The sequence below is a fragment of the Hemitrygon akajei genome, chromosome 10, assembly GCF_048418815.1.
Source record: "Hemitrygon akajei chromosome 10, sHemAka1.3, whole genome shotgun sequence".
Lineage (NCBI taxonomy): Eukaryota > Metazoa > Chordata > Chondrichthyes > Myliobatiformes > Dasyatidae > Hemitrygon > Hemitrygon akajei.
In genome coordinates, this window is record NC_133133.1 from 134,478,542 (window position 1) to 134,490,986 (window position 12,445).

Consider the following 12,445-nt stretch of genomic DNA (forward strand, 5'->3'; position numbering starts at 1 on the left):
CTCATAATGTACAGGACAACACTCACCCCTCTAAAGTTAGCACAGTTAAAGTCTTGCACATGTCCCTGGACAAAAGTAGGCAGGAGCTTGGATGAGGAAAGTGGGCAAAGTGAACCAGTGTATGGTGATGTAGTTCCAGCACCCCACACTAGGTGGCACTAGCACATCCAATAACCATATCCTTCTATCTGTCATCTTACCGAATCAGAATCAACTTTACTTTCACTGACACATGTCATGAAATCTGTTGTTTTATGCAGCTGTACAGTAATAGACAAAAAAATTATAAGTCAAAATAAAAAATAAATAGTGCGAAAGAAGAACAGTGAGATGACCTTTATACATTGACGCACCGTTCAGAAATCTGATAGCAGAGGGGGAGAAGACCTGTTTCTAAAACCTTGAGTGTGAGTCTTCAGGTTCTTCTTGCTCCTTCTGAAGATAGTAAAGAGAAAAGCGCATGTCCCGGATGATGAGAGTCTTTAATAGTGGATGCTGCCTACTTGAGGCACCACCTTTTGAAGATGTCTTCGAGGTTGGGAATGCTTATACACAAGGTGGAGCTGGCTGAATTTACAGCAGCCTTTTTCAATCCTTTGTATTGGAGACCCCGTACCAGGCGGTGATGCATCAGATGTTTTTTATATGGGTACAAGAGACCCCACATTAAATAGTCCTGAGATGCCACGAACCACATGGGTTCACATTGCAAAATCTGTACCAAAAGGTCCGTAAAAGAAAAGAAAAACAGCAGCAATTGGTATTTGCGTCATACCTTTGAAAAATGGCCCAGTGTACTCCATTTAAACATTACGTCAAGCCACATGAAGTGACAAATTCCTAAAGGGATCTGAGGAACATAAAGGAAGAGAAATGTAGAACTGAGGCAATGCTTCATCAGGGACAATGTAATTCAGCAAGGAATGGGTTGTAGAGGAACCAGTGTTTAGGAAAGGGTTATATGAAGGATGTTAAGTCAACAAAAGGTACATCATTGGCTGGCATGAGATGCATTGAAATCACCATGTCTGGATAAAACATGATGGGGGTGAAAGTTTCAGTGACTGGAGAAATGAGGCAAGAAGTAAGTGGGATAATGCTAGGGAGATGAGTCAATGATTTTTGTCATCAAATGGAAATATGATCGGAGTTAGTAATTATAAGTCCTGGTAATTACTAGTTCCAGAGTAATTTGCTTGGAAATTAGATCAGTTGAAATAATTACAGATCTAAGTAGTGTCACTATGAGATCTTAGTAATGTCCCTGTTAATTTGAGTTATGCTATGGGGATGTGATCAGATTTTCATTTAGTTCAGGATCAAGTTTGAACCCAGTCGGGTTAGTTGGAGGCACAGCAGAATCAGTGGTAAGAGTACATGTAACAGAGACTGAAAAGAATGGATTCATTCTGAGAAGTGTTTAGTTGGAGGAACTTGCTGCTCATCCTTTCCTATTCACAAACAGTGTAGTGTCTGAGAATTGTAACAGGGAAGCAGGTGACAGGACATCAAGGTATCTTGCGCATCATTTTCAGATAATGTATTAATAGGCTTCACATAGACACTGACAATGGTGCTAGAGTGGGGAAGGGGCATTGCAGGGGGTTCCTTGGCTTTGAATGTGGGAATACACTAAAAACCAATGCAATGAACAATGTGATAGGTTCAAAGTAAATTTTTTATCAAATATGTATATGTCACCAGATACAATCCTGAGATTAATTTTGGGCATACTCAATAAATCCATAATAGAATAATAACCATAACAGAATCAATGAAAGACCACTCCAAATTGGGTGTTCAACCAGTGTGCAAAACACAACAAACTGAGCAAATGCAAAAAGAAAGAAATAATAATAAATAAACAATAAATATCGAGAACATAAGATGAAGAGTCCTTGAAAGTGAGCCCATGGGTTGTTGGAACATTTCAGTGACGGGGCAGGTGAAGTTATCGCCTTTGGTTCAAGAGCCTAATGGTTGAGGGGTAATAACTGTTCCTGAACCTGGTGGTGTGAGTCCTGAGGCTCCTGCACCTTCTTCCTTTTGGCGGCAGTGAGAAGAGCATGATCTGGGTGGTGGGAGGTGTCTGATGATGGATGCTTCGCTCCTGCAACAATGCTTCATGTAGACGGGCACAAAGGTGACAGAACTTTACCCGTGAAGGACTGGGCTGTGTCCACTACTTTTTGTAAGATTTTCTGTTCATGAATATTGATATTGCCACACCAGGCTGTGATGCAGCCAATCAATGTACTCTCCACCACACACTTAAAGAAGTTTGTCAAGGTTTTAGATGTCAGCCTGTTGAGAAGGTAGTGGAGAAACAGATTGATCATATTGAGAATTAGAACCATCTGGACACTGCAAGTGGTGCACAAACTTAATTGATGATGAAATCAAGAAGGGGTAAGAAAGCTGTCTCCACAATTACAGGACAAAACATAAGCTCAGGGACTTTGAAGAGGAAGGGGATGGACTTGTGTGGTAGCTCACAGGTGGAAGCAATTGAGGTTTTGATTTCTGAGGGTGGAGGGATCTTGGACAGCACTTGCAGATGTATTGGCAATGTTAAGAACACAGGGCTAAGAAGGGAAGTTGTGTGAAATATAAAGGAAATTCTGGAAATAGACATAAGGTCAGGCAGCATCTCAGGGAAGAGAAGGGCAAAGTTAGTCTTCCACTAACCTTCATTGGAATGGGATAGTCAGCAGTTTGACAGCAGTAGGATAAAAGTTGAAAGAGACAGGTGAAATGGACATGATTATTTTGCGAAGGTATGAGGGATGGAAGGATGAAAGGAATGGCTGGTGCATTGTATTGTGTGTGCTGGAAAGGCACAACCATTTTGGTTGGTGATCTTGAGCAAATAATGTTACAAGTATGTATTTCTGCACTGAGGACAGCTGCTCAGTGCTGCATTCCAATGGTGGGCTCAGGGATTGACAGCCATCGGCACAACTATCCCTGAACTATGATGAGGTGTGGAATGGGCACTGTAGCCCAACTCTTTGGAGGCATGTTGGGCTGGGACAGAGCCTGGTAGCTGAGGGTGGAGAAAGGATCAGGCATTTGGGATGTTGTGAGTATGAAGATGGAAATTAAAATCAGTTGAATCATTGGGGGGCAGTTTTGGGGAGCAGAATGATCTGCCAGGCCTGGCATTTGCAAGGTGGAAGTAATTTCAGGGGTGGGTGGGTGGTTGAGATTGGAAGGGAGCAGTGCAGTAGAGTATGGTGATCTCTCTGCAGGCACCCTAGTCTTTCCCAATGAGATGATCCCGGTTCTGTTGCAGTGCTCCCATTGAAGTGCTTCATGCCTGTGGCATCACCCCATGCATCTCTGGTGTGCATCAAGTTTCAGGAGAGATGTGTAGCAACCCAATCAAATTTCACCCTGGGTGGGGGTGAGAGGAGAGGTGATTTTCATTCATGGAACAGTTTAAAGCTACAACTAAATCCCTTGTCAATAGTGCTCTACACAATCACAATGTGTCTTAAAAGTGTTTTTCCACCAATTAATGTACTTTGGAATTCTGCCGTATACTGTAAATAGTTTGAAAACTGGAAATATGTTACTAAAAAAAGTATTGAAATAAAGACCATTGTCAGTAAAAGCATGTGTCAGGTTGTTATTATAAACACACTGCTTCACAAAAGACCTTTTGAGAAGAAAGTCCAAGTTGAGTTTATTGTCATTTGCACAAGGACATGTAGTATAGATGAAATGAAAAACTCATTTGTGCTTATAATAATATGCCATCCTTTGCCTGACCTGCACAAGAGATAACTACACTAAAGTATAGAACAATTCACTTGGCTTTTGCTTACCATAGTTTGCATCAAAACCATCATCTGTGGAAGACCCATGGCAAACCTATTGCTGCAGAGCTTCCTTCCTGGTTCATCACATTTGACCACTTACTTCAGTCACCATGGAAACCACCTGAACTCCTCCACAATCTGAGTTCACACCAGCACCAGAAAAGAGGCAAAAATTATGTCTGTTTCAATTCTCTTCTTGTTTCTTCCAGTATTAGATCCTGAACTGTGCTCAAAAACTTCTTTTTATATCTGTTTGAAGATATTTGGCATTTTCCTTTGTCTATTTGTTTTTTCTGTGCTATTCTTTGAAGTGAAAAATATTCACTTCTAACTGAATGTGTATTTTCATTAACAAGCCAGTCATGTTTCCAAATTAGTAGGAGGAATTTAAAATAATAATGTTGAGGTAACGGTTGCATAATTGGCCAAAAAATATAGTACTATGTGACCAAGGGTGTGAGCAGAGCTCTCGTTATCCAAAGTAATTAGCACATCCAAACATGCTGAGCTTGCTTCTGGAGTGGTGTCAGCACCATATTCGTCTGCCCTAACATTGCTGCATTCCCTTATCCTCTGCTGACCCCGATTCCTGTTGTAGGATTGTTGGGGAATACTTGCACAGGGCAGCTGCCCTACTTACATGCTTCATGTGCAATCCCGGGAGGTCCACGTTGGTAGACAGCCCGACGTCAATAGCTATCACGGCTGGGCACATTCCCCTCTAAACCACCCCACCCGCAAGCTGCCCATTTCTGGGATGTTCACTTGAGGCAAAGTCAGTAACCATTCCACAACATGTCACGGCTTGGATTAACCAGTTCAACACAGGAACTGAATCCCGCGGTTCTTTGCTCTGAAGTTTCGTGCTTCATCTTGGCTCTATCTGGGGAAGTAGCAAAGGATTCATTCTACTCACATGCTTGACTTTCATTCTCTTTCCTCCATCCAGCAAATACTCACTGTACTCCACTTTCCCTGTTACTTCCTAGGGTTTGGAATCTGTTTCCTGTATAATCAGTTTGAATTCCATGATATTATTTGGTAGCTTACCTGTCCAATTGAATGGATATTGCTTGGCTTTTATCCTCAAAAACTAATGTCACTGAAACATAATTCTGTCGTTTTCACAGTGGTTGTGTGAGAAATGGTTGCTGTGATTCCCATTGTATGATAGTGACTAAATTTCAAAAAGGTGACATATTTAGTTGAACTACAACCTCATAGCATCAGAAAGCCAAGTTTGGTCCCAACCTTCTGTCCTGACTGTGTGGCAAATCCATGTTTTCCTTGTGACTGCATGGGTTTCCTCCAAACACTCCACTTTCCTCCCACACCCCAAAAGAAATGTGTTTGTTGGTTAATAAGCTGCTGAATGAGTGATAGAATCTGTGAGGGATTGGTGAGAATGTGAGGAGAACCAAAAACTGGATTAATGTAGGATTAGTGTTAATGGTCAGTACAAACTCCATTGGCCAAAAGGCCTGTTGTTGTGCTGATTGACTTAATTCACCTTAAAGTGCTTTGGTCCTTGAAGAATGTGATATTAATGGAAGTTTCTTTTAAATAGAGTACAGAGGTATAGTTGAAGATATTCAATACAGACTGCAAATTCACCTTCCTGTTCCTAATGGTAGCCAAGCTGTTCTTGAATTTTGCTTAAACATATCATTATCACTGATGCATTACTGCAGATTTAATAGCACTATGGAACTAGTTCAAGCTAAATTGGCACGTTCCCATTTCACTGTAGGTTCCCACTACATGGTGGGAAGAATTGTCTTTGATTGCAAGGTTTCAGAATCCAGCATGAAATCTTGCAAAAGCTGCATGTGGAGTGGGGTGGGACCCCTCCCCCCCACCCCCACCTCCACCCCGGTCCCGTAAACTCTTTCTCAGCGCCACCTATCTACAGAGGTTACAACATTTAGCTTGTCTATGGAGCAACACCAGTGCAGATATGTGAAATAGCAAACCTTGCATTCAGTTCTGTTTCCGTTTCCGTTGCTCTCTTCTTCACTGTTACTAATGTAGTTTTTAGATGTGCTCTCTTATTTAAAAGTATGCCAGAAGTCCAAGAACTTTGCGCAGCTGACAACAGACTGAGCTTGCTGCTTGTTCTGACTGTTTTCATTTATTTTTCTGCATTCTTTAATGGAAAATGTAGGTCTCTGGAAAGGTAAGGAGGCACTGAAAGTCTGGCATGCCTTAAGTAACACCAAATGACTCGAATGCTCCTGAAACATTTGCTTAACCTCTCCATTGAATGAGCTGAACACAAACTCTCTCCCTTTCAAAACATTTCCTTTCTCACTTTCATATAACCCATCTGCTGACAACTTTTGCAAACTAACTAATTCATCCCTTTTCCAGCCCAAAGGTCAAAAATGTATGTACATTGCATTTGTTCCTACTTTGCATCTCGATTAACCAACGGTGCCACTTGTGAGTGCTAAATAGGATAATAAATCGCAAAGCTGAACAGAAATGCTGGTCATTACGATGGCCACTCAGTAGCAATGTATCCACCTCAGCAGGCTTACCCTGGGCTAGAAAAGGATCTTACAAACATCATTCTCCACTTGATAAATCCTGCCACCATTCCCTTGATAGTGAAACATATCATTCCATGAGATGCTCACTCAATTCCATGATTCTTACTATCTTTGAGACATTTTGAATTGGAATTGTAAACAGTTGCTTGTAAATAAAGTGAGATATGAGATTAATCAGATTCAATGTGTGCATTAACTGTCTGCACGGAGGATGTTATATAGTGCAGTGGAGTATGCCTTATTAGAACAACTTCCCATTTCATTCATATGGTTGACTCTAGTAATGCATATGGCTGCAGGTACATATATTGACTTTGCATTGTGTTCACTTTTGAAAAAACTTGCACCTCTATTAAATGTCATCCTCCTTTCCAGTGACACAGAGGACCATAAGCCACTTAAGGGTAGCCGGACACCTTCCGACGGGACGGTTAAGAAGGGCGTCAGTGATGACAGCTTGGTTGACTACGGTGAAGGTGGGGAAGGGCAGTTCAATGAAGATGGCTCTTTTATTGGACAGTACAGCGGAAAGAAGGAAAAGGAAACGGTGGAGGGCAACGAGAGCTCCGAAGCCCCGTCCCCGGTCAACGCCATGAACTCCTTTGTCTAACACGAGGGGAAGCTGTGGAATCATCCAACACCCCATGCACCAATAAATCGTAGAGTTTATCCATTTACACTTTATCTCCTGACTTGTCATTACATGCACGTTCAGAAATAAAGGAATGATGGGAAGTTAGTGCCTAAATATTCAGAGTGTACAGATGAACCAAAACAAAAGGAGGGAAAATTTAATGTGAGTTTTCAGGACTGAAGCTGAAGAGAGAAGGGATTGGGAATTATTGAACACTAATCTGGAACAGACGTTCATCTCCTGTGTGTATAGCATTCAACTTTGGCACATCATTTGTTGGATTCCACTTCTTTATGTCCTCTTGGTTTGCGCTAACATAGTGCATGAGAACAACGTTTATCTCACTGCCACCTAAGATAGATGAGTGTATGCTGTGATGACAGTGGTCTGTATAATATTTGTTTATAAAGTGCACTGTGCAGTGACTGAAAATGAACCTCGTTTTGTCGTCAGTGTTCGATTGGTATTCTAGGGCTCGCCAAGGTCGGTGGGACATTGTTGTGAAGGTGGTAATGACTTTTCTTTGAATGTATAACAACTGTTTGTGTCTTTTTTGCAAGACAGCAAAAATAAATGGGAGGGGGTTGATTGTATTGGATCCCAGTGGATTTAAAATGGAATGTTTTGGGATGGTAACCGAGCCTCTTGTTTGTACCATAATGTTGTAGTTCCTATTCTATCAACTGAGAAAGCAAGAGGGAATACTTTCTCCAATTATGAGAGAACTGCAAAGTTCTTATATCACCACACTGATGGGCACAATTCGCACTCTAATGATATGAGCACATTAAACCTCTCAAAGCCTTACACACATTTCTATGTAAATTAAACCTGGCCACTTTTAACACAAAATACTCTAATGCAAGGATGCCACACACCACAATTCAGTATGGCATTTACCTTCCATTTTTACCTATTACAGTTCGTTTCACTGCCTTCTAAGATCCAAATTGAAAGAAAAAAAAATCAGTGTGGCCTTTTTTTAAACTAAAAGTATTTTTTCTTTGTTCTATCCAAATCCTTTGTGGACATTAGTTGTGAAATATGGGGATTAAATGAATTGGGATTACAAGCCCTTGGTTGCAAGAACCTTGTTTGTTTGCCATTTTCTTTCCTTCATAACTTGCATCAAGTTTAATTAAGCTGCTTTTTGTTGTAGATATTGTGTTGTATTTTGTAAATATGCTTTAACTTGTCAATACCACGGGCTTCAACATTGCCCTATTGCAGCTCGGTTTGCCTTGTGTATGAAGTGAAATGTTCTCAACTGAGTGCACAGGATTTAGCGCTAGGGTTGTCAACCCTCCAGTGTTTTCCTTAAGTCTCTAGTGATTAAATACAAATCCTACTGTATTAACCTTCTGCATATTCAATAAGGTATGATCACATTGAATTGTGGAATAGGTACAAGCAGCTGAGCGGCCTACTCCTGCTTCTGCTACTTACATGCAGTAGATCATTCTTTGCTATTTTCACCACCATATCATCATCACGTCACCACCAAACACATCTCTTTCAGCTTTACAAAGGGATTAGTCCCTCCAAGACACTGTGGTCCACTCCTCAATAACACTTAACATCACACTACCAAAATATGGCATCTTTTCTTTTGGGTGATGCAGCACTTAGCCTTTTGCAGTCATTATTTGCTCTCCGGGGCAACAAACACTCCTCCCAACTGAAGCAGAGATTCATTTCTGCATGGCCCACGGTGCAAACTCTGCAACGTCAGGAAGAATAAACTCAGTCTGGATGACTGATTTCTGTTGAGTCTACAAAAGCAACTCTATCTTCTCATCACCCACTACTTTATTTCCTTGACCCATGACTGGTTCTATTTCTATTTCTCTCACCTGGACATCCAATACTAAACTTGAGGATCAACAACTCAACTTCTAATTCAGCACTTCTTTTACTCATTTTCAGACAAAACAACAAATTTAATCATTTCAGATAATTGTGTTTTATTGTCAATTGCAGTCAATTCAGCTTTTTCCATTTCTATTTGACCCATTCCTATCTTCTTGTCTTGTCACATCTCCTCCCTTTCACATCACAGATCTTTCCTTTTACATCCCCAAAGCCACCAGCAATTCCCACCCATGTGGCTGTGTAAAACTTTGTTATAACCAACTTCTTCCATTTCTGATGAAGGGTCATCAACTTAAAATATCAGCTCTATTGCTTTTTCCAGAAGTACAGACTGACCTGTTGAGTAGCTCCAGAGTTTCCTCTTTGTATTTAACCTCTTGGTTAGGAGCACCCAGGAGAAAATCTTTGGGATTCCACCACAAATGCCCGTTTGATGATTTAGTTTCCTTGTTATAAAAATATGGGTGAATATATCTGTGTTCTGTGTGGGTGGAGCATTTGGGGTCTGAAGCCCAAGGGAAGAAATCTCCAAAAATCTAACTGTTTGTTTAAAAGTTTTATTCTGTCGCTGTATTTTTTTTTGCTGCTGATTTGTAACACTGCAAAGTCACTGGTTGTGGAGTATTCTGTTTTTGACTAACTGGGATATCTCACTTCCAAGATTACATTCTGCTTCTCTGGGAACTGCTTACAGTGTGGGAAAGGCTAATTCTCACTCCTTATTCAAAATAGTCGCCACTTGCAAAATGCCTCTTTTAAAAACAAATAAATTGCTTTTGGAGCTATTATTTTGAAGCCCAGTTAACTGATGGGACAGGATGGGAGCCAGGAAACAGTCCGTGGGACATCTTACTCTTGGCAGATTCAATGCAGTAATGGGCATCTCTTGTGAGATTTGGTATCGAGGCTGGTGGAACAAAGTTAATTTTGAGTGCTGGTGCTGGTGATGTGGATGTGAGATTTCTCTTTGCATGGGAAGGCATGCAGTCAGATGGGAAGGTATCTGCTATGCCTTGTTGCTCTGCATCGCCAGTAAGTTTACTGATTTTGTATTGGAATAAAAGAAGCAAATGGGAAAATAAATGTGCTCTAGACTTTCACTTTTTGGGCCTTTCTTGATTTGTTTCTGAGATGATTGTGTGCATTTCAATGTGCCTCTAAAATCCTTAAAATTATCTGAAGCCCCTTTATAGCTGTTGATATATTCTCTTAGTCACTGACACAAGAAATGCAGTGTTACTATGCACAGAGGTTCTAGAAACAGCAATGCATTCATGGCCAGACAGTATGTATTTGTAATGCTGACAGTGGGATCATTGGTGGCCAACAGTGTGCACCTCTTCATTCCATTTTTTTCATTCTTCCCACATTCTCTACAATTTCCCCCAGATTCTTTAATTTATCTACAAACTAGGGACAATTTGCCTTGACTGATTAACCTACTAAACAGCAGAATTTGGGATATGGGAGAAAACCCACGTGGTCACAGGGAGAATGAGTGAACTCAACACAGGCAGCACCCAAGGTCAGGATTGAACCTGGATCTCTGGGGATGAGCCCAACAGCTTTACGAGCCGAACCACTGTGCCTCCCTAACCTCCAATGGAGTGTGATCAACTAATATGAAAAAGGAGCATCAAGGATCAATGATCCAAGTTTAATCCAGACCTCAGGTGCTGTTTGTGTGGAGTTCGCATGTTCTTGCAGGTTTCTTTCAGATACTACAGTTTCCTCCAACATCCCAAAGTAAATTGAAACCATTGTAAGTAGCACCTTATGTATAGGTGAGTGATAAAATTCATTTGGGGGGGTCGAGTTGGTATAGAGTCATAGATCTGTACTGCTTAGAAACAGGCCCTTTGGCCCATCTACTGTAGTTTGTGCTGAACTAGATGGGCTGAATGTATAGGAATGTGTTCCGTAGGGCTCTCTGACTCTGAGCTCTAAATGTCAGGCCTGATTTTTGTATATGGACTTGGAGGCCCGAAGAGCCAGTTTGCTGCATGATTCTAAGACTCTCCTATGAGTTGACATCCTACTTGCCCACCAGAGGGATTTTGCTGCCTTTGCTCTATCCTAAACTCCACAATGAACAAAACATTCTTCTCTCTCAGTTAAATTATTGGTAGAACACACAGCGGACTAAGCAGCATCTGTGGAGGCAAAGGGATGGTCGATGCTTCAAGTCAAGACCCAACATCAGAGCAGCTGAAAAGGACAGAGGTTTGCAGGGTTGCTGTCAAAAAAAGGGGGGGGGAAGACTTCTTCAAGTGTGCATACTTGAAAGAGAATTGGCAGTTGGAGTAGCACAATTTGGCGATGAAGTGGCAGAGAACAGTGGGAGAGAAACTCACTGGAAGGAGGAGGAGACAGAGGGAACCCTAACCTTGCTGATGCAGGATGTTGATCCAAAACAGTGACCATCCCTTTTGTCTATTGATACTGCCTAACCCACTGAGTCGCTCTAGTAGTTGTGTTTGTTTTTCAAATTCCAAATTCTATAATTCCCTGGATTCTCAAGTCCTCATGAGAGAAGAGTTATGGTGTTACTGTCGTATTCCCTGTATAACACTTCCAACAGTGCAACAGTCCCTGCGTGCTGACTACACAGCATCAGCGTAGACACTTGCATAGAATTTGAGCTTAAACCTCTGACTTAAGTGTCCACTGCCCTGAATCACCACTCTGAACAGAATGTGAGGCTCAGGGTTGTAAAATCCCATACAGCAACCCGTGTTTAAAAGTGTGCCAGGTTCTCCAAGTTCAGCTTTGATGCCTAATTCTCCAGTCCATCTAAGTCTGATTGATGAAACCTTTTGGAGAAAACACAATTGACAATGATACAGTGGTAATTTTTCATGCATGTGATTGCATTTTCTATCTGATTCTAGCACCAGTATCATTATGTTGCTATCACTGTGGGCCACCTTGTGCAACACTGCAGAACATATGCTAATAAGTGATAATAGCACTTTCACATCACAGCAGCGCATCACACTCAGAATATTGTGCTCAGTTTTGGTCTTTTGGCAGCTTTAGAGTGGACGCAGAGAAGATTCAACAAGATGCTGCCTGGATTATAGACCGTGTCTTATGAGTAAAGGTTGAACAACCTAGGGCTTTTCTCTTTGGAGGAGGAGGATGAGGGGTGACTTGATAAAAGTGTACAAGATGATAAGAGGTTGCAGATTGAGCGAACAGCCAGTTATACCCAGGGATAATACGATGGATCATAATTTTAAGATCATGGGGGAGGATATCAGTGATGTTTTTTACACAGAGTGAGTGCAGAGAACGTTCTGCTGGAGGTGATGGTAGAGCCAGATGCATTCGGAACAACTAAGAAACTCTTAGGTAAACACGTGAATGATGGAAAGTGGAGGGCTATGTAGGAGGGAAGGGTTAAATTGATGTTCAGAGTAGGTTAAAAGGTTGGCATGACATCGTGGGCTGAAGGGCCTGTACTGTGCTGTAATGTTGAGTGGTGTGCACATCTCAAAGTGCGTCACACAATGAATTCTCTTCAGAGCGGAATGACTTCCTGTCTAATTATACAGTGTGGA

At 41.4% G+C, this 12,445-nt stretch overlaps 1 protein-coding gene across 13 annotated transcripts in view; it reads left to right on the top strand.

Moving 5' to 3' along the window:
* Window positions 1-9,982, top strand: part of nrcama (neuronal cell adhesion molecule a) — a 432,442-nt gene extending 422,460 nt beyond the window's left edge. For all 13 annotated transcript variants that reach the window (XM_073059008.1, XM_073059018.1, XM_073059012.1 and 10 more), the window contains one exon: window positions 6,752-9,982. In XM_073059008.1, coding sequence (XP_072915109.1) covers window positions 6,752-6,986 — 235 coding nt within the window. In that variant the 3' untranslated portion in view covers window positions 6,987-9,982. The remainder of the gene's footprint in view (window positions 1-6,751) is intronic.
* The last annotated feature ends 2,463 nt before the right edge of the window (window positions 9,983-12,445 follow it).